This window comes from Diadema antillarum, unplaced genomic scaffold (assembly GCF_040938485.1).
Source record: "Diadema antillarum isolate AM-2024a unplaced genomic scaffold, OU_Dant_1.0 scf00000066, whole genome shotgun sequence".
NCBI lineage: Eukaryota > Metazoa > Echinodermata > Echinoidea > Diadematoida > Diadematidae > Diadema > Diadema antillarum.
In genome coordinates, this window is record NW_027270955.1 from 3,598,958 (window position 1) to 3,621,578 (window position 22,621).

At 38.7% G+C, this 22,621-nt stretch overlaps 1 protein-coding gene across 1 annotated transcript; it reads left to right on the forward strand.

Annotated features, from left to right (window-relative positions):
- The first annotated feature begins 10,181 nt into the window (after positions 1-10,181).
- Positions 10,182-21,851, forward strand: LOC139716556 (intraflagellar transport protein 57 homolog). Its single transcript, XM_071628090.1, has 9 exons — positions 10,182-10,484; positions 11,169-11,333; positions 13,395-13,567; positions 14,173-14,263; positions 14,712-14,783; positions 15,820-16,014; positions 17,074-17,205; positions 20,873-21,002; positions 21,676-21,851. Exons 1-9 carry the CDS (start codon positions 10,386-10,388, stop codon positions 21,849-21,851), a joined length of 1,233 nt encoding a protein of 410 aa, XP_071484191.1. The 5' UTR covers positions 10,182-10,385.
- The last annotated feature ends 770 nt before the right edge of the window (positions 21,852-22,621 follow it).

The window sequence follows — 22,621 nt, forward strand, 5'->3', positions numbered from 1 at the left end:
GACAATGACCAGGATTTGAATGCTCCATTATTTATTAATGAGGAATTCCACTAGCATAACTAGTCTTTATTCATTCTGAAATGTGGTGTATGCAAACACATGGAAACTTGTGCTTACTTTTTTAATGTGCATGCATTTCACCCTTTGCTAGGAATTCAGACTTTATAGCAGTGCCCATGCAGGGTAATCCATCATGAATAATTAATTAGTAGAGCATTCATGTGCCTTGGAGCAGAGCTCTGAACAGGACACGGGTGGTATCCATGTCCACTGTTCAGGGTCATTGTAAGTACACACTCACATCATCATTGGTTCCTGTCTAAAGTTCAGGTTTCAGTTGTACAGAGGGTTAAAATTTGACCAAAATCTGGAACCTAACTTTGAAATTAATCATGCAGTATTTCATGAAACTCATATAGGTTTTCATATTCAAATCGCCTCCAACTAAGTTGTACACTATTCAGTTATAAATTACTCATATCAATGACAGTTTTATCTGATATGATTTTTGAGCTATTAAGCAGGGCTCGACACTAACGGTGGCACGGGGCCACCCAAAACGCACGTCGGGCCACCAAAATTTTAGAAATGAAGAATTTATCGGCCTGATCGGGCCACCAAAAAAGGTCGGATATTTGTCTTTGGGCCACCAAAAATAAAAGTTAGTGTGGAGCCCTGTATTAAGCATCAAAAGTGGGAAATGTTTTGTTTTGTTTTTTGTTTTTTGGTAACATCTAGTATATTGTATAAAAAGGGTTCAGGGACCTGTTTCGTAAAGAGTTGTGATTGATCTTACCCTCGGATTTCTTGAGCATAAAACTAGATAGGTGCAATGGAGCTGCGTGCAATTGTGAGTGTAAGCCTTGTTTCATAAAGAGACTCACGCCTGATTTCAAGAAAACTCATGCGTAACTTTCAGTAGATTGATAGTAACTTGCGATCAATAGCAAAGTTGTTTATGAAACGCGATTTGCGATTGATCGCAACTTACGCTCAATCTTTATGAAACAGGCTCCTGAACCATAGATAGACTAGCTCACTTCGAGCATCCTTTCGTATAATAGCGCGCGAGATTTGCCGATAGTAAACACACTGTTATTTCACTGTTCACTCCTATTTTTAAAAATGTGAACTTGAGTTAACTATCTTATAGCGCCTCGTTTTCACGATTCATGATTGAAACTGACGACTGGTCTTTTTTTTTATGTGTAAAGCAACCACACACAATTATGCTGAACAATTAGAAGGTGTTAAGTACAAACAGAGAAACAATATTGGGGGCTATTACAAAAACTGCGAATTAAGAGGTAGGGCCCTATTTTCTGTGTTTTAATTATCATGTATATACTGAAAAGCAAATTGGGAAGAAACGTGGGCACAATAAGATAGGGCCTTAATAGCACAGACACAGTGTAGCTGTGAGCACCTGGATGCCATGGGTACATGCATCTCAGGTGAGATGGGGGCGCAGAGGCGGGGGAGGGGGCAGAGAGGGGCTGTCCGAGGAAGCGAGAGGGGGGTGGGGGGGGCGGGCTGCGCTTGTGCCTTGTGGGTTCCTCGCTCCTCCTCCCTTACCCTACCCCGTCGAAGGAAAGAATCCTGTGGCGGAACCCTCGAGAATCTTTTTTTTTTTTTTTTTTTTTTTGGGGGGGGCGATTTTTTCCAAGTTGTTAATGTTGTTGTTTTTTTTAATCAAAAAGCTTGTGATGGGGAGTCCCCCCCCCCCCCACCCCCAGTGTTTGCAGAATGTATAGCCTACTGTATAATGTGCATGGATCAAATCAGGGGCGTCACCAGCTTTTTTTTTTTTTTTTCAAGGAAGGGGCCGGGGGTGCGTTTATATTTCTGGTTCCACTTCTGGGTTTCATCAGCTAACAACATAAAAAAAAAAGAAAGCCTTCAGCGCAACTTTTTTATTCCACTTCCGGGTTTCTTCAGCAGATAGGCAAAAGAGGTTCTTTATACCCGCGCTCATCAGCGAGAGAGCGAAGTGAGGTTCCCGAGCCCGTATGAGCGAGCGGGGGAGGATCTGCTGAATGGCGGGTGTCCCACCTCCGACTGACCATGCCTTGGAGTTTTAAAATGTGCGTGCATGTTTCGTATACATGATAAGTAAAACTTTTTTTTGGGGGGGGGGGGTCTTGAAGGGGGTGCGTTCGCACCAACGCACCCAATTGGTGACGCTCATGTCGGGAAACTGCCTGTAGAAACCAGGTTGCTGAACACGCTATTGTTTCTGCTTCTGTTCAGAAGGCATCGATTTCTTTCAAGTATGCCTTCTGAACAGAAGCAGAAACAGACAACAAGGTACGTCAAGAGAGGGTGGGGCTAAAGAGATTACATTGTGCATTTACTATATAGATATGGGAGAAAACAAATCGACACATACAAAATACACACACGCAAATTATAATAGATAAAGCGATATGGTTGGGTGTTAGTGGGAAGACCCTGAAAATGACGCTTATAATTATGATAGTGTTCCTCGAAAAAGATTGGGCCCTGATTAATGCTGAGTGTATAGCCAAACATAGGCCAATGGATAATAAGGAAATATCCTTGAATCTTGTCAGAATAATTATTGTAATGCTGCGGGAATAGTCCATATTAACTTCAAATATCAGAAGATTAGATGAGCTAGTCCAATTAAGGCTTATTATTGCACACGAAAATTTAAGTCAGATTATATAGAAAGCGATGGGGCCGTAATACCTAGAAAATGACCTTGAAAATAGGTCTAGTACTGTTAAACGATTGGTACAAAAAGTCGAGATGGAGAAAAATCTCAGTTCAAAATATAGAAACTGATGGAAGAGCCTTCCAAAACACACACACACACACACACACACACACAAACCACAGAATGGTGGCGATAACGTATAATTATTATAATGACAAGATTCTAGAGTGCAGCTATAATAGATAGGTTCATCTGCAGTCATAATTGGGGCTATAGTTTATCAAATGAAGAGTTTTATTGCAAAATGAGCTAAAGCGCCATTAAAACATTTAAAAGTAAGTCCATCAAATATAGCAAAATTAAACCATTCAAATTATTAATATACCTCACCTGTGACATAACAAGGAATATTCGAGAAGAGTATAGTTATGATTAAAAATATCCTGTATTTAATATCATTTTCTTTTTTTCAGCAGCTTTAATCACAAATATCTCAACTTAACAAGAATGAAGTTTCCTCGTTTTGCGATAAAACTCTTCAAAATTTATCAATTTTCCATGCTCTCACAAAGCCACTGGCAAGGGTATCATGAGGCCTACACTGCAAAAACATCGGTGTTAGATTTAACACCATGGGTGTTAAATCTAACACCGATCAAGTATCAATAGAGGACCAACCCACAGGTGTAGAAAGTGTGTTGTGATGGTGTTGAAAAGTGCTCACCTGGCACTTCATGGTGTTAATTTGATACTGTGAGGGCTGCATGGTGATACTTTTGACACTGTGCTGGTGTTAATTCAACGATGACACCGCATGGTGTTGATTTGATATTGCTGGTGTTAATATCAATGGTACCCTCCCAGCTTCAATAGGAGACCACACCAACTGGTGTTATTGTAGTGTAAATGTGTTCACACCTTTCTCTTTTTTCAAAAATCAAGTGCTTTATCGGAAAATTCTTGATCGTCTTGTTGAAGTTCAAAATCAACAAGAAAAACAGTAACTAAGAAACGATTCAAAAAACAATTTTATATTTTGAAGTGACACCCGGAGGTGTGGATCTGACACCACAAAATTAATGAGCACCGAAAATTTAACACCAGCTCGATGTTTCATAATAATAACACCGGACTTTTTGCAGTGTACCGACGTTTTTCTAACAAAGACACAGGCGGTAGTGCTCTCAGTCTTCATCGTCTTCCCAGCTTTGCCAGTATCACAGCGATGAGCTGCATTATAGTTCTCTTTTTTAAGCAATAATTATATGACTGGCCCAGAAGAGGAAAGAAGAACAAGAAAAAGAACACAACAACATGAACGGATGAACATGATTATGATGATGACGTCGGAGATGGTAGCGTGTCATCATTTCCTTCCTTTCCCTTCCTCATTCTTAAAAGAAAAACAGGAGGGAAAAACACTGACACTGATTGAACCAACTTACTGATAGGTCCTTAATTCCATTGGTCCACCCTATGGGAGTCATTTTTTTTTTCATTTATTTCCAAATTCTCATTAAAATACATGTGACAAAGAACAAGTTGAAGATAATAACATTACATTCGGTAACAGTATACATGTACAAGAAAAACAAGCACAATGGAGAGAAAAAAAAAGATTTAGAAAAAGAAAAAGGAAATTCTAAGAGAGAAAATGGAGGAGCCAGCAGAGGCCATTGGCCTTTACGGCTGGACTCCCACTTGAGATTTTATGTACATTATAAGATACGCTTGAAAGGAGGGAAAGAAAGACGATTTTAAAAAAAAGTAAAAACAATCAAACTATACGAGTGAAAAATATGTTTAAAAAATACACATTGCAGACATCATATGAACGTTTTAAGATTAAATTTCTGCAGAAACTTCAATTATAATTATTCAACAAATATATTTTATATCTATGTTTAAAAGAGGCAAGGGAAGGACATAACTTCATTTCATCAGGCCCAGAATTCCAAACATGTACTCCTTGATATTTAACAGATCTTTGCGATGTAACATAATTATATATGAGAAGAGGTAAATATAGGTTACTTAGCAGTTTGTCTAGCGTTATATAAATGAATATCTCTCGTTTATTTGAACACATCATCAAAGACAGAGGGTAATAACTTATGAGTATACATAATTATACACAAATGACGCTGTTTGTAATTTACACCCTATCAAATATAAGAAGCAGGAGCTTTTTAAACAGAGGTTGGGAAGGTGTTAAAGGGTGAGAATTTGTTATTGCACGTAATGACCTTTTCTGAAGTGTGAACACACGATTTAAAAGAGATTTTGCACATTGGCCCCAGATCATTGAACAATATGTTAAATGTGGCAATACAGTGGCGTTATAAATATACAATAAAATCCTTAACGATAACAGATTTCTTATCTTATAAATCACACCAGTTGCACAGGATATCTTATGTAAAACATCATCTATATGAGGCGCTCAATTAAGATGTTCATCTAACATAACACCAAGATAATGATGTACAAGACACTCGCAATACCTTTTGATTGTTTATAACAACATCATCTATAATTATCATCTGCTACTCTCTCATTTTTCTGTTTAAATACTATACAATTTGTTTTCTTCATATTAACCAACAATTTATTTAATAAAAACCATTGTTCAAGTTTGGGTATTTCAGTTGTTATGATAAATGTTATTTGGGTGGCGTTTAACTACCAGATATAAATACATTTGTATCATCTGCAAAAATAACTGAACTCAAATTACTACTAACATTTTGTATATCATTTATGTACGATGAAAATAATAAAGGGCCTATAGATCCCTGGGGAACGCCTGAGGTAATTCTTAGAAACGTGGAGCTATTGCCATCAATACAAACAAATTGTTGTCTATTACCTAAATAACTCTTAATCCATTCCAAAGAAATTCCACATATGCCATAAAAATACAATTTTTGTAACAAAACAGAATGATCCAGGGTGTCAAAGGCTTTCGACAGATCTAAAAAGATCCCAACACCTACATAACCAGCTTCAAAAGCTGTGCTAAGATTGTTGATGAATTCAAGTAAAGCCATATATGTTGAGTGTCCAGATCGAAACCCGAATTGTTTATTATAAAGTATATCGTATTTATCAATAAAAGACATGAACTTAGCATACACAAGTTTCTCAAATATCTTTCCAAAAATTGACTACAAAGAAATTGGCCTGTATAGTTTTCACACTGAGACTTATCGCCTTTCTTGTAGGCAAAACTTTAGCTATCTTCAGTTTTTCGGGGAAAACAACCAGTTTGCAAAGATATAATATTAAAAATATGGGCCAATACTGGAGCAATAATATGTATACACTTTTTCAAAACCATGGTACTGATGTCATCATGACCTGGACTTTTGCCATCTTTCAGACTTAATGATGCATTAATTACATCAGAGTTGGTTATGGCTGTGAAGAAAAATGAATTTGGGAAATTACAAATAAGAAAATCAGATGGACTTTTCACTGAGGATGGAACACGTTTTGCAATATTCTCACCAACAGAGACAAAATATTCATTAAATAACTCTGACACTTCCACAGAATTTGAAACAGACTTGTTGTCTTTTACCAATAATGTGGAATCAATCTTACTCTTATATTTCAAAATACCATTAATAACATTCCATGTACCTTTCAAGTCATTTTTTACTCCCAAGAATTTCTTACCATAAAAATCACGCTTAGCTTTTCTTATTGCATCATTAACAATATTTCTCTGTTTCTTATAAGCATGCAGCCTCTCTATATAATGTAGGATTTTTAAACAAATTTACGATAGTAAACATTTTTCTTTCGACAAAGTTTCCTTAAATTCTTATCGAACCATGGATTCATTTTTGTCCTAATTACCCTTGGTCAATACCGTTGGAAAACATGTATTGTGCAAAGAACAGAATTTTGTAGAAAATATATCATTATCATATAACACGACTGATATAACTGCACCATAATCAAAAGGGCAAAAGTATATTGCGTGAAGCAGCACAGAGTACAACTCACATCGTTTTCTCAAATTACATAAATGAATGGTTTACAGAACTATTACGCTTCGGGTGATAGATTTTGTTAAAATATGTTTGATTAAAACTTCCAAAACTTGCAAATTTCATAACTGAAGAGTTTCGTTGCAAAATGATCTGAGCGCCATGTTTTAAAAACATTGAATATCTAAAGTATGTCCATCGTCAGATAGAGCAAAATTAAACCTTTCCGGTGATCCTCATACTTGTAACATAACAAGAAATATATTCTAGAAGTTGTGATTAAAAATATCCCATATTTTCATATTATTTTCCTTGCACTTTAGCAGCTTTAAAGGGATGGTACAGTATTGGTGGAGATGAAAACTGGGCTTTAAATTCTTTTGCGAGATACCAAGAAAACACTTATGAAATAGTACAGAGCATACCATTTTAAGAGGAATTCAAAGTTTATTTGATGAAAATCGGGTTTGGAATAGCTGAAACATCCAAACATATAAAACAAAACGATCGTAATAAAATGTGGGTCCCATACTGTCTTTATTAGGATCGCTCTGTTTTGGATATCTCAGCCATTTCAAAATCAATTTTCATCAAAATAACATTGAAATCCTCGTGGATATGCTCTTTCGTATTATTTCATAAGAGGTTTCTTGCTATCACACACACACACACACACACACACACAAATGATAAAAACCTGAAGTTAAGTCTCAACCAAAACTATACGATCCCTTTAATCACAAATATCTCAACTAAACAAGAGTAGAGTTAGCTTGTTTTGCGATAGATAAAACTCTTTTTCTTTGAAACAACCATGCATACACATTTCGCTTGGCGTAATCTTAGTAAAGAAACGACTGTCTTGATGATAGTGAACATACGAGATTATTATACTAAGTAGCATTCACAACAACAGCACTCTTCAAAATATACCAGTCGTTTCTTCAAGTTTTCAGATTTGGTGGTAGGATCCATTGTCAACATAAAATAATTGCTCTGGTGAAGGAATGTTTTCTTCTTCCATGAAAATAAAATATATAAAAAACAGCAAGAAAGAACAGCTGAAATCGGCCAACAATGCATTTGTGTCATTGTTATAAATAAGCGACTTCTGTCAAGTCTAGATATGTAATTGATGTCAAAGGTCAAATATTTCCCTGACGATCGTTGACGCTCTCTTGACTGTTGGTTCTTCGTGACGAAATTTCAGGTAAAATAGTGAACAAAATTTGATGTTTCGTACGTTAAGGAATAATCACGTAATTGACCTGTAGTTATATGTGGTATACTCAAGATGGAAAAGTATTGCGGTATGTGATGGCGAATTTGTGGGAATTCTGGCGTGATTTATGCGATGATCGCGGTAACAACAGAAATTGTCTGTGTCGTGCCGGTACAGAAGTTGCAATGCATGGGACTGAGGTTACAACGAACCTAGACAGAAAGATCCGTCTGTCCGGAGGACTCTTTTATATTTTGCTATTAACGCTGTCCACCGTAGACAGGAGGGGATCCGTGAAGCCAGACGCAGTCTCCGCGGAACATTCCCCGACAGATAGATACAGACCGATCTTTCGGTCAACAACGAACCTTGCCATCCAGAACCACTTCTGTAGTTCTGCTTCTGGTTCTGGTTCTGGTTGTATACTGCACACGACGCCACTTCTACAACTACAAGCAGTTTAACCAGTGCTAACCTACATTATGTTACAGTCTGTTCACTCAGAATTATTGCAGAATTATCAGCACCGTAAAATGACATAAACATGCACTTGACATTAAAGCAGCACAGCATTGTATTTTGTAAACCGTCGATCTTCACACTATTTAATTTTTAGTATTTTTTCTTTGTGTTTGTTTACAATAAAAGTGAATTGACTTTCTCTGACTCTTGAACCTGTTTGATGCCACGCCACCCATGGTTTAACTTGTATTATTGTTAGGGCTTAGGGGGGATGTTAAAAATTGTTATTGAAGATTGATGATGTTCATTGGACATTGATGATGAATGATGATGCAAGGAATGTTGATCTTGATGTTGGCATTTCGTGCTTTCATTTGGCATTGCATCCCACAGTGAGAAATTTGGTTGAAGATCGACAAGATACATTTGTTGTCATGAATGGCAATGCCATGGTGATACAGCGTGTTGTCTGTTGTCAAAATTTGCATCATTCTTTCTCATCTCAGCCAAATTCTCGAAAGGGCAGATGGTTATGACTGATGTGCAGTTACTGTAAATGTAGATCTAGATCTAGAAAACCTTGTCACTCTTTCATCCTTTTTACTGAGCCTTGACATGTAGGTCCTACGTCTGTCTGCAGAGAATTTTGAAAAGTTATTGTTAATACAGACTCATGAGTCATAAACTCCTCAACAAAGTGGCATCCACGGAGAGACCTCCAAGTCCTCAGCTCAGCAATAGCAAATCCTAACAAAAAAAGGGGGTGGGGGCTAATGTGTTTGTGTGTGATGTATGTTTTAGAATACACATTTAGCGTACTATGAGGCCCAATGACCGCAATGTCAAAGATCATCTTTCATTCATTGATACTTGAATCAAGAGCACTGGGAGAGCCTAGACCTCCACCAAGCAGCAGACACAGCCTGCTGAAAATCACCCTATTTTCCAAAACAAAGGAGCCTTTCTCCCTGCTTTGGGCTTCCTGCATGATGCTGCTTGAGTGCACATTCAGTGCATGTAGCACACCTCAAATGGCCTGTACGCTCAGCTTGAACTCCCTTGTTTGCTGGCTCTGATCCTTCAAATAAATTTTTAAAAAATACATTCCTTGATCTATACAGTGGTCCAAATCACTACCAAAATATAATCTTCTGTTTCAGGTGTCATCATCAACTTTTTTTTTGTTGTAAATATGCATCTAGAACTATCTGTTCACAATTTTTTAGCTATTTTGCAAATAGACATTGAACAAGCAAACACTGGCAAGAACATAACCTCCTTGGTGGGGATGACTATAGACTTGTTTAGTGTCTAATCATCTTGAAATGAGAATATGTTAATAAATTTCTTTATATAGAAACTCCTATTGTGTATGTGCGTGTGTGTGTGTGCATGCGTGTGTTTGTGTGTGTTGGCCTAAACTACTTTATTGAATGAGGTTACTGGATACTAAGAATAAAGATATTGCCTGGAGTTTGTATAACCTTCAGTACTTCATTCAGGTTGTCACACAACTTTGTCATTTTTTTTTCCTCCAAACTTGCAACGCCACATGTTTTCAAAAATAATTTTTAAATGTTCTTCTCTCAAATTGTGAAAGGATATTAATTGCAACCCCACATTTCTTTACTTGAACTCTACACTTTTCAGGAGCAGTTGATGCAAACTTGTACATCACGCTGCAGTGCCATGAAGCAAACGAGTGGACTGTCTGTATGACAAGAATTGTTCCAGGGCCAGGGTCTGCCAGAGGATCATTTGTCTTGTTGGCATAGTCTCAAGAATAAGCTGTATTTGATGCCAATAGCCATGTCTGCATGACATTGTGGATTCAATTTCCCCAACAACTGCTTGCATGTAAGATAATATGTGACAACATTTTTGTAGTGAGAATATTGGTGATTAACTTAAAGCTCGACATTGATTACTACTTTTCAACGGACAAACACACACACACACACAGACACAAGGTACAAATCTTTGATTTTGTGGAGAGCCTTGGAGTGAGGATAAATCAGACAAGATGGGAGACGACAAAGGAAGAGAGGAAGGAACAGAAATAGGCCCCGGCCAGACGTACCAGTACTTCATTGTCATGGAGGACCTTCTGGATAAACTGAAGGTGAGTGATTAACCTGTGTCTTTTTTGTCACCTTTTCCTTGTGTGGTCATACCCTGTACACCATGTATGTTTCTATGGGAAGAGTAAAAATGCAGGTTCTTTTAATTGTGTTGATTGAAGGTCAAATGTCAGTTTTGTGTAAATGTTCATCTCACCTCAGTGGTGTAGATTTTAGGAACTGTTTTTCAGATGAATTTTCTGTCTTATTTACCAATTTGTATGGTTTGAACAGTCACAGGACATTTTGCACACGAAGCATATTGAGACAAACAATGTATGCATATTGCGAGCATTTGCAGTTCACGTAAACATCGTAAACTACATGGCTGTATCAAGGAATGCGAACCATCTACAGGCTATTAATAAGTCATGCTCATTTTAGCACAAACAACAATGGTGTTATTAGTATTATTATCGATATTATTATTATTATTATTATTATTATTATTATCATCATCATCATCATCATCATCATCAACATCATGATTATGATTAATTTTGTTGCGTATGACATGATATTACTGATTGATGCATATTTTGTTTGAGTATAACTTGTCACCTTTGGTGAACCACGAGGTGCCCAGTGTTTTTCCCTCATTCTCATTCTATCTCTGTAATCAACAAAACATGGATTCAGTCAGGCCTCCTGATCTCAATTTTCCTCACGCCATTCTCTTCTCGCAGCTCCTGAATTACGAGGAGGAGTTCCTGAAGGAGCTCGGCTTCAAGCCGCTCTCCAGGCACTACTTTGCCATCGCCACCAACCCAGGGGAGCAGTTCTACATGTTCACCTCCCTCTCCGCCTGGCTGATAAGTCAAAGTGGGAGGCAGTTTGACCGACCACAAGAAGTAATCTTTCCCCTCATTCTTAACTCATTGAAGACTGTCCTGAGAACACTCAGGCAGGTGTCTATGTGAAATGCATGTTGTAGCAATATCAACCTGTCCTCAAGGGGTTAACAAACTCAGTCAGCTCTGCCACAGTTGGCTTGACCAAAACAGACTTTGGATATAATGCTTTAGCTCAATTTTTAAAGGGACTGATACAGTACTGGTTGAGGTGGGGATTCATGTTTTGAACATTCCTAAGTGATATAATGAGAAATCTCTGATGAAATATGAAAGAGCATGTAATTTTAAGAAGAATTAAATGATTATTTGATGAACATCGGTTTTCAAATGGCTGAGATATCCAAAAAAGTGATAATAATGAAAGGCGACAGGCCACGCCTTTTATTAGGATCTCTTTGTTTCACCTCGTTTTTGGATATCTCAGTCATTTCAAAACCGATTTTCATCAAATAAACTTTTGATACCCCTTAGAATTGCATGCTCTTTGACATCTCATAGAGTAGTTTCTGAATATCTCACAAAATGTTAAAAGCTAAATCCTCACCTCAACCAGAACTGTACACACCCTTTAAATGATATTTCTCCTTTGTGTCACTTAAATGAAGTAACAGACCACAGTCAAAAATTTGATCGAACTGTTGATGCACTACAATTTTTACTCGTATGACCTCAACCATGTATCAGTCATATTCTTACTTTCATGATACAGTGGACTCCCGTTATACTTATAAGGAAGTCCTCAGGACCGGCAGTTTTTCTTTTGTTATATCGAAATTTCATTATAACCAAACAAATAAACAGTAAAAAAAAATCAGAGAGTGGATAATTTTGCGTCGTGGATTTTTATTTTGTTGTAACCGGAATTTCATTATAACCATGTTCATTATAACGGGAGTGCACTGTATAGATCATAAAGTCAAAAGTCAAATGTTTGCACAGAGTCAAGCTAAGAATTCTATGAAGCTTCCACTTTACTCCAATATGCAATTGACTTTCTCAATATTGATGTGGAAAAAGGGTGACTGACCTCACTCTGGGAGATATTTGTTCATGAAGACACCCACCCTGCAAACAATGAGGGCTCTCTTTCAAACCAGAAATATGTCAGAAAGTAACTAAAATTTCATCAGTCTTGTTTCTTCTAGCAGAAAATCTATTGTGTTGCAAAACCCCAATGACACTGTGGCCATGATTTTCTTTTGTCTTACTGTTCTAAAAACCTGTATCAATATAAATGCATTCTTTAAGAGGTGGCTTTATCTTTCACCACATTGCAATAGAAGCTTGCATCATTAGGTCTTCTTAGAATTTTCCACAAATTAGCCATAGATTTGCCTTGAGTACTTCAGAAGCATTACATTCAAATAGTGATGCTAAGCAAAAGCAGCACAAGTACAATGCTGCAGGGCCCAGTTTCAAGTGGTCAAGATGAAAAGATTGTTCCACTGGTTAGATACTGTATACGCCGTATATTTCGTGAATCGGGAATTCTCGACGATTTCGCGAGTGGTTAAATTCGCGATCGTGGAGTCCTGGGGGGCATTTCATCAACGAGTTCGTCGGAGTTTTCACTGACGAATTTGCCATCAGCCAATCAGACGCAAGGATTTCATTAGCTTTGAACAGTTGCCAGTGTAAATCCTTGCGTCTGATTGGCTGATAGCAAATTTGTCGGTGAAAACCTCCGACGAACTCGTTGATGAAACGCCCCCCTGTACTGAACGGAGAAATGTACATGCGTATGTCACACGCTCATCGGGTTCAGAGTCAATATTTTCACGTGTCTGTAATTCCGCAAATAGCACTTGACTCACGAAATTCGCGAAAATAAAAACCTCGAAAAATATTTGGCGTATACAGTAACATATTTCTCTGCAAGTACAACACTGATTTTAAGTTTGAACTGTTACATTATTCACATATCGTGTTTGATTGGAGCCCATACACAATGTGGTACAGCAGTGTCATTTAGAAAAAAAAGTGGATCTAACTGTGTGACAAACTACTGAAAGCCAATGTTTTATTACATCGCACTTGTTTTTTCCCTTGTCCACATAGTACGATGACCCCAATGCCACCATCGCCAACATCCTGACCGAGGTTCGCCACTTGGGGGCAGCAACTGACTTCCCGCCAAATAAACTGAAGACTGGGCATGGGGAGTACTGCATCTATGTCCTAGACAAGTTGGCTGATGAGGCTCTGAAGAAGTCAAGCTTTAAGTGGGGAAAGTAAGATGCCCTCTCTTGTCTGAAAAGAACCTACATTAAAACTGGAAAAAAAAAATGAGATATCCAATTTAGAAGAATTCAAAAAGTGAATACTGTTCAACCCCTAACGCGTTATGTTCACTGATTGGCACATCCACTGGAGTGTTACACCAATCAGCACAGATGTTTTGAAACTGAATGCCAATGAGGAGAGAAATTATCTAAGCCCCAAGTCCCATTGTAACACTCTGGTCTTTTTGTTGAACTGCAGCATGTTGCTACACCTGAATAGACTTGCTAATTCATCGTTTGGCCAAGTGTTGAGGGATTAATTGAATACTGATGAAATAAACATTGGGCTTCTACCCATCACACTGCATCTGAACTCGTAGAAACAGACTGGAAATTCACTGTTGATACCGGTAATGCTTTGACAAGGGAATCTCAATTTAATGAGGACCAATATAGTAACAACCGTAGCAATGTACCTTGTTATATCAGGTTTCTCACTATACCACGATGCAATAAAAAAAGAAATATAAAGAGTCAGGACCTGCAGTTATGAACCAATAAGAATAGAGTGTTGTAGTCAGTCAGTGCCTAAATTTAGTCTTGCCTCTTTCCAGACCCATGTATCCAGAGGAAGAGACGGAGGAGGAGTCCACCATGGATGATGATGTAGAGCTCACCCTGGACAAAGTGGAGGATGGAATTGCTGTAAGTCTTGAACAGAGACTAGTCAGGCTTGTGGAGATTGGGAGGCCAATCCCAAATAGGAGTCCAATCCAAATCAAAACAGATGTACAATGAATTGATAACAATATTTCTGGCGTACATATTCACTCTTTTACGGAAAATTATATAAAATGATTTATCAACAACCATCATGAGGCAAACATAATAATGCTCTTGCCAATGCTTTTTTTTATTATTAATGTTTGTGAGCTTTCGGTCATACGTGACTGGGAAAAAAAAAAGTTCTTTTTTTTTCTTCTTTCCTTCTTTTTATCACCGTTGTCTCGAGAGAGAAGAAAGAGAGAGAGAGATCTAAGTGAGAGATTCTCTTGCAGCATGAACGATGCTAGCAAATTTACTGTGTATTACATAGATGTTTATCATTTTGTTTTTGGTTTTTTGTGTGTTTGATTGTTTTTTTTTAATGTAGGAGGAAGATATTGAGGAGGAGGAAGAGAGTTTCCTGGATCTAGAAGGACTGAGGAATTTACAGTCAAATAAGGTAAGAGGGTCCTGAGGCCTGTTTCATTAAGATTGAGCGTAAGTTGCTATAGATCGCAACTTGAGTTTCATACACAACTTTGCATTTGATCACAAGTAACACTCAATCTACTGAAAGTTAGACCTGATTTTTCTGGAAATCACTTGTAAGTGTCTTTATGGAACAGCGCTTACGCACAATGTAGAACTTACGCTCGATTCAACAAGTTACGCTCAATAAATCAAATGTAAGATCTGATAAACAGTGTTTTTCTTTCAAACTTTCCAAACTTCAAGCCATTTAAGGTTGGAGAGGTGGACATCTGCTTTGAATAGGTAATGCAATATTGAAACCATTTTTTCCCCAAATTTTATCTCTTTATGGCTTACCAGCAAAGATCCTATGATTAGAGTGTTCCATACTTATCATGGCAGCCACTAAAGTCTTGTGAAAGTTTGAGAAAGGCACTTCAGATTTTTTAAAAGTGTCTGAGCAAGTACGTTCTTCATAGGAATTAGGTATTCTTACTGTTTTATGATTATTGTTTATATAATCTCCCATCTCCATCAGTGCCACCTCAACTTCCAGCTCACTGCTGCCCTTTGACTCTCTACTTGCCATCCTTACACTTCCCCTATGTCGCTTCCCTCCTCCACTCTCCTCTTTCTATGGTCTCCTTTCGCAAAACAGGATTATATACACCCGGTGTTATTACAAACATCTCTTCCTTTAATTCCTGGTGATGTTTGTCTGAAAATGTAGAGATGGTTTGTACGAATGAACCTAGGAAATTATGAACCTTATTTCATTTTCGGATTAACGAACCTTTAGAGTAGCAAACTTTTTGAATAAAGAATCTTATTTCATTTTTGGATTGACAAACGTTTGAAATAATGAACCTTATTTCACTTTCGGATTGTAATGAACCTTTAGAAAAGCACATTTTTTGTGATATCAAACTTCGAGAATAACGAACCTAATTTCATTTTTGGATTAAAGAGCTTTCTGAATAACAAACAATAACCTTTTTTTATGTGTGTTTGCCGTTCGTGTCCAGGAGGCGGCCGAGAGCTCGCGGCCAGAGGAGATCATGGAGGCTACGGTGGACGCCAGCGAGTGGAAACTTGAGGTGGAGCGGGTCACGCCATCGCTCAAGGTTCACATCCGCACCGACAACAAGGACTGGCGCACCCACGTGGACCAGATGCATACACACAAGGACGGCATTGAGACTGCCCTCTCAGAAACCAAGGTATGTTACTGTGCATACACATGCAATATTATGTTAGCTGTTTGTGTGCTGTGATGGAAATGCCCCATGTGCCACATTGCCGTTATTCTGCGACTGCAGTGTTTGAGCACTTTTGGAAAACATTCTGTTTTTCAAAGTGATATAACTTCTGATAGAAGCGTTTATACTAGAAATTCGGTGCAGCAAAGTCGTAGACAAGATTGCAAGCTTTGATGTGATCTAAATCTGTGACAAAGCCATAGCATTGATGCTTTTGGTTTAATGTGGCATATCGCCATTTATCAAGCCTGGTTGCACATTTGAGCAAACTGGGCGAAGTGGGCAAGCTGTCAGCTGACTTGGACGTGAAATATCTTGAGTGGTTTTCTTTTCTTCATTTTAGCTTGGTCAAAATTTGCTAATGGAATTGTTTTTATCTTGCTTGTTAATCTTATTGATATGCCGAGACCAATGCTGTATGGCCTTGAACCACTTACACATTGTGCAGCATGTATAGGTGTACCCTGGTAATGGTTTTGAGTTGAGAGCAAAAAGGAAATACAGAAAGGATCAAAATAATTAAGGGTCAAAAGCAATGCTTTCCAACTGTTCAGTGACTTTCTGGTCTGTAAGAGTAGGTCATGGAGTCATGCAGACATTTGTAGAAGCTGCTATAAATTTATTAGAAACAGCAGATATAAAAAGTGAACACACACTTCACATTTTATGTCTGTCATTTTGCTTCTGACAAAGATTCTGCTGGGATCAAAAGCTCAGGCCTTCTTTGACTCTCACTTTTCTCCACTAGCTTGCTATTACTGGATGTGCAGTTTTAGCAACTATTTTTTTTTTCCTGCATAAGTTTATTAACGGTATAATTCAGCAAAAGGACTTTGTTTAGTGATTAAAAAGTGTAGACCAGCATCCTTAATGCTATGGAGCGGGAAAACTGTTTTATAATTTTGTTGTTTTTTGGATAACCAATCCATCTATTCACATCCCTCTTTTACCTGCTCCGTCCCCTCCCTCCCCCCACACACCACAACCACCACCACCACTTTTCACCCACCCACCTTCCAGGGTCACCTGGACAAGCTCCACAAGGAAATCACCAGGACGCTAGAGAAGATCGGCAGCAGGGAGAAGTACATCAACAACCAGCTTGAGCACCTCCTACAGGAATTCCGGAGCACCCAGGACGGCCTGGCAGAGGTGAGACGGTGCCCCCCTCCTGAGTGTGAGGTTGAAATGAAATACTGTCAAACCAAAAATGTTCCCAACGTGGAACTCTTCTGAATTGGAGCCAACGGCCCTCTGTGCAGAGTGGAAGGCTTGTGAATTCTCGGTATTGTCAAAACGCAGAAAACTTCTGTGCATGCAGAAGAGCCCTGTCACAGACGCACTTTGGGATTCTTCGGTGCCATTGTCACTTCCGGTTGTCTTGTGCGTGTTTTAGTTCCCATGCAGTTTGATATGTTTTTTGTCTGCTTTTCTTTTATTCCTGCTTTTTTCTTTGTGTAGAATACAACTAAAAAGAAGTTAATAATGTCTAAATTTTCCTGATTTGCAGTCACTAGAGTCATGGGTCCATACAGTAAGGCTTCAATGTGCAGGTCACAGAATGGAAAGTGAAGAAATCTTCAGCAAAAAATACACCTGGATAAAGACGGAACGTGACTTAAAGGGAAGGTAAACCCTAAAAGCAATGTGGATTGAGTGAAAGCAGCAACATTAGTAGAACACATCAGTGAAAGTTTGAGGAAAATCGGACAATCGATGCAAAAGTTATGAATTTGTAAAGTTTTGGTGTTGGAACCGCTGGATGAGGAGACTACTAGAGGTTATGACGTATGAGAGGACAACAATACAAAGAAAATATAAAGGAAATTCAACAAAAATTCACTTTTCTAGCATTATGAAAGAGCACTTGACCAACCGCTTTCAGAAAGCAGGGGGAATAATTGTTACCCTTTGAATGTCAGTATCAAGTTGACGGAATTTGTAATTTTCATGAAAAATGGATTTTTGTAGAATTTTCTTTATATTTTCTTTGTATTGTTGTCCACTCATACGTCATAATTTCTAGTAGTCTCCTCATCCAGCTGTTCCAACACCAAAACTTTAAAACTTCATAACTTTTGCATCGATTGCCCGATTTTCTTCAAACTTTCACTGATGCGTTCTACTAATGTTGCTGCTTTCACTCGATCCACATTGATTTTAGGGTTTATCTTCCCTTTAAGTACATGTGCAGCCAAAACTGGGGCAAGTTTGTCCCTTGAGCTATCCCATAATGCATTTTAAACGTTGCTCTGTGCGCAGCGCCAAGGTATTGGCAATACCAAGAATTGCCGACCACTAGAACATTACAAGTATAATACTATGTACCAGTAATACAGGGATTTGTGGAACACATACTGCTGGTCGATATAAAATGCACAACAAAACTGAATGTGCACTGCTAAACATGTGTCGGCCATTGCATAGATGTCTCCAGTCTTTGTCAGAATTGAGATCACAAAGTCATCTGTTATAAGCACAAGAGTGTGATGGCATCCAATGTGTAGTCTATGTATCTTGTCCCTTCCTTTGAAGGCTGGGTAGCATGGGGAAAGAAGGTTGGCCTGATGGAATCGATCCTTATTCACTGCCCACCTGGGCCCAGTTTTATCAAAAGATAAAATCGACTTTAAATTTCCTTACTACACAGTCTCCCATAGACTTACAGTTGAAATCAACTTTATAATCAATTTACTTTTCATAAAACAGGGCCCCGGTATACTAAAAAAAACCAGGCACTAATAGCTAAAAGGTACTGTTTACCATTGGGAGCAGTGATTCAAAAGATGTTCAAATTATCACGTTGATGCATATGTGTAGGTCAGTTGTATCACAAAACATCCTACCATATAAAAATTTTGAAATAAAGCCTAAAATATAAGGAGATATCACTATTTTTTTCTCAATAAAACATAACTGTGGACTGTTTACTCTAGAAACAATTTTATCATAACTTGTTCACATTTTGTATTTTGAACAGTACTTTAACAGTGATTATACTGCAGACGCAAACAGAAAAACTGACCAGGAATAAATATTATTTATTAGTGGAAAATTGAGCAAAGAAAATGGGATTCCATCGGGATTCGAACCCGAGACCTCCGGATTGCTAGCCCGGTGCTCTAATGAACATTTTTACATTGTTTGTTTCTATCCTGAACTTGCATTTTAGAACTACAGTCAAACCTGTCTATAGCGGCCACCCAAGGGATACGGAAAAAGTGGCCGTTATAGACAGGTGGCCGCTATAGGCAGGTAATCCAACTTTGTGTGCATTGCCTACATGTACATGTATCATCGTTGTATATACATGTACATTTATGTGTGTACATATGCACACGTGTGTATCATGCATAGAACAATGCCGGTGTTTATGAAATTGTTGCACAGTACACTAGATGCAGCATGTGCACAGTCATGAATTAGTGCATTATTGTGACTGAATAAGTGATGAATGCAACGGTGGCGATCACTGAATGTTGCCCAGAAATGACTGGCACGGCTAAAAAGCAGAAAAAACACCCTGAATTATCAGCTCGGCTACGGCTCCATCGGGTTTTTGGCCGCTATAGACAGGTTAAAATCTACCGCGGGAAACAAAATTTGTGGCCGCTGACCGCGTTAGACAGGTGGCCGCTATACACAGGGTCTTTAACATGGCTTTTCTCTCGGGGGGATTTTTCAGTGGCCGCTATAGACAGGTGGCCGCTATAGAGAGGTGGCCGCTAAGGCAGGTTTGACTGTATTTTGAAGCACTAAAGCTTGGTTTTTGTGTCATCTGTAAATGACAAATAATGCCTTTAACCTTACTGGAATAGAATTACCCATCAGTGAATATTTGCATCAAATCATATGCTCATCAGTAACATTCCCCTCCAATCGAGACTTTTTCGTTTTGTGTGTACCAATACATGGAGATCAGTGATAAACCAAACGGGGATTCCCAAATATATCCGAATTGGGCAAGCCTTCCCACTCCACGGTATCCCCATGCTACCTGGGTCCCGTTTAATAAAACTTGTTATCAGCAACAACTGCCACATTTCTATGACAAATTTGCTCCCATCCAATCAGATGCAAGAATTTCTGTAGCTTTTAACAACTATCGTAACTTGTTATTGATAACAAGTTTTATGAAACGGGGGCCTGGTCTCAAATGTAGCAAGTCTTCATCAACAAAAAGAAGCATACATTCTGAAACTCTTTACAAAACTAGATGTTCTCATGATGTGAGCCCATCTGCTGTGAAGAACATCTAAGTTGCGAGACAATCTTAAGCAGAGGGGTGAAGGTTGAGGTGTAAATCTTCTTCAATTTGTCTCCCTCTTCAAATGAAATTTGTAAGATCGCAACTGCTGATCTGTGATTTAACAAACATGTCGGCAAAGGGAACCACGGGACTCAAACCTGTAATCTACTGCTTTCTGGGCAGCGACACTACCACTAGGCTATCCCTGGGTCCTGTTTCATAAAACTTGTTATCAGTAACAACTGCCACATTTCTTTGACAAATTTGCTCTTAGCCAATCAGATGCAAGAATTTCAGTAGCTTTTAACAACTATCGTAACTTGTTATTGATAACAAGTTCTATGAAGTGGGACCCTGGTTGCCGGCAGTGACACAATTAATGAAGTTGGAACAAATACCCAAGCTCTAAAATTCAGACATTGTTATGTTAAGTAGTCCAAGGCGGAGAAAAATTGAAAAAGAATTCACACCTCAACATTTAAATTGCTAGTAAAAAGCTGGATGAAATCCATTTAAAAGTTCTCTTCATCCTCTTCGTTGCCCTGTGTCCCGTCTCCGGGCGTGGTGCAGGTGAAGGAGCAGTACCGTCAGGCCAGTGGAGGGGTGACGGATCGGACCAGGCAGCTGGCAGAGATCAGCGAGGAGCTGGAGCGTATCAAGCAGGAGATGGAGGAGAGGGGGTCCAGCATGACGGATGGATGTGAGTCACGTTGTCATGGAAATCGGAGGTGGTCTCATTTGTTGAAAACCACGGTAGAATTTTTGATGTTGGTGTTGTTATTTATGTAGAAGGGGGATTGAGGAGTGAAAGGGGCTGGTTAAACTTTGGTTGACAAATTTAGACAGTGCTGGCAGTAAAAGTGTTTCAGCCATGTGAAACCTTGGTTATCTCATGACACATTGATTTCATTCTTTTTTTTTTTGCTATGTTATTCCATTAATGAAGATAATGTTGATACAGTGTAATTGTTCATTTTCATTGTCATTATGTTATCATTGGTGTCATCATCATTGTCATTATCATTATCACTGGTATCATTATTAGTGGAAGTAGTAGTAGTAAGTAGTAAGTAGTAGTAGTAGTAGTAGTAGTAGTAGTAGTAGTAGTAGTAGTAGTAGTAGTAGTAGTAGTAGTAGTAGTAGTAGCAGTAGTAGCACTAGTTTTATTACTACTACACATCTCCCTACTAGTTTGAAAAGTAGTAGTCAACAAGGAGACTGACCCTTCTTGAGGTGTTAGTCATAAGGTTGTTTTAACACTCTTTCTCTTGCATTGTTTCCATCCCTCTCTCCCTCTCTCTCCCCTCTCTATCCTTCTTTTTCTCAACCCGTCTCCCGGGACCGGGCCGGGCCGGGTGTGGTCATCCTCTCAGCTCCCCTGGTGAAGATCAAGCAGTCATTGCAGCGACTAAAGAACGAGGTCATCCAGATGGACGTGAGGATAGGGGTGGTGGAGCAGTCCCTGCTGCAGGCCAAGCTCAAGGACAAGACCAACATGCAGCGCGACATGAACAAGCCCGTCTCCAACGGCAACGACTATGACTACTGAGGTGTGAAACCCCCATGGGCCCAACTTTAACATCAAACATTTTATATGACCAATGGGACATACTTTTGTACGTTTCTCAACCCGCTAGGACATGTTGAGGCCCATCCCATCTCCAGTCGTAAATCACTATAGCTACCAAGACAGCTGTCTGCTCCCATGGGATCCAGGTGCATCTTTGATTCCGGTTGCTATGGCGATTGGAGAACTTGTCTACCTATAAGCTGACAGCATCACACCTTCGGACTTAGAACATTCCAAAGTTAACTTGTGCATTTAATTCTCACCAATCTGCCTGAAAGCCTGTGCATCTTATATATATATATAAAATGTGGCATGTATAAAAACGAGACGGTGGATTGTGAACCCCTTTTCCAGTATCCAGGGTCATGTATCCAGTGAAAAACTTTATGTGAAGAAATTTACCAATGCATGGCCACACCCAAATTCTCTGGAAGAATATTTGTGGCTTGTGTTACCATTTTACTCTCATTTGACAGGGAAGCAATATTAAAGTATATTAATGTGGCCACTTTTTTAGTGATGATATTCTTATGAGACAATCAGTCAATCAGATCAATATTTCATGAAACTTGTCAGTCACCGACACAGCTGTATTAAGGTGCTGAAATCCGTACATCTGATTGGGTGAGAGCATATTTTTAGTGAAAATCACTGGCAAAACACTTGATGAAATTCCTTCCAGATCCTACAGATTCCGACAGCCTTCTCATTACTGTGAAAATGGAAATTTTTGCACGACCAAAAACTTC

Excerpts from the sequence above, each read along its gene's own strand:
- LOC139716556 (XM_071628090.1), top strand. The coding sequence starts at position 10,386 with ATGGGAGACGACAAAGGAAGAGAGGAAGGAACAGAAATAGGCCCCGGC. Across the intron at positions 16,015-17,073 it reads CTGCCCTCTCAGAAACCAAG|GGTCACCTGGACAAGCTCCA; the intron begins GTATGTTACTGT and ends CCCACCTTCCAG. Across the intron at positions 17,206-20,872 it reads CCCAGGACGGCCTGGCAGAG|GTGAAGGAGCAGTACCGTCA; the intron begins GTGAGACGGTGC and ends GGCGTGGTGCAG.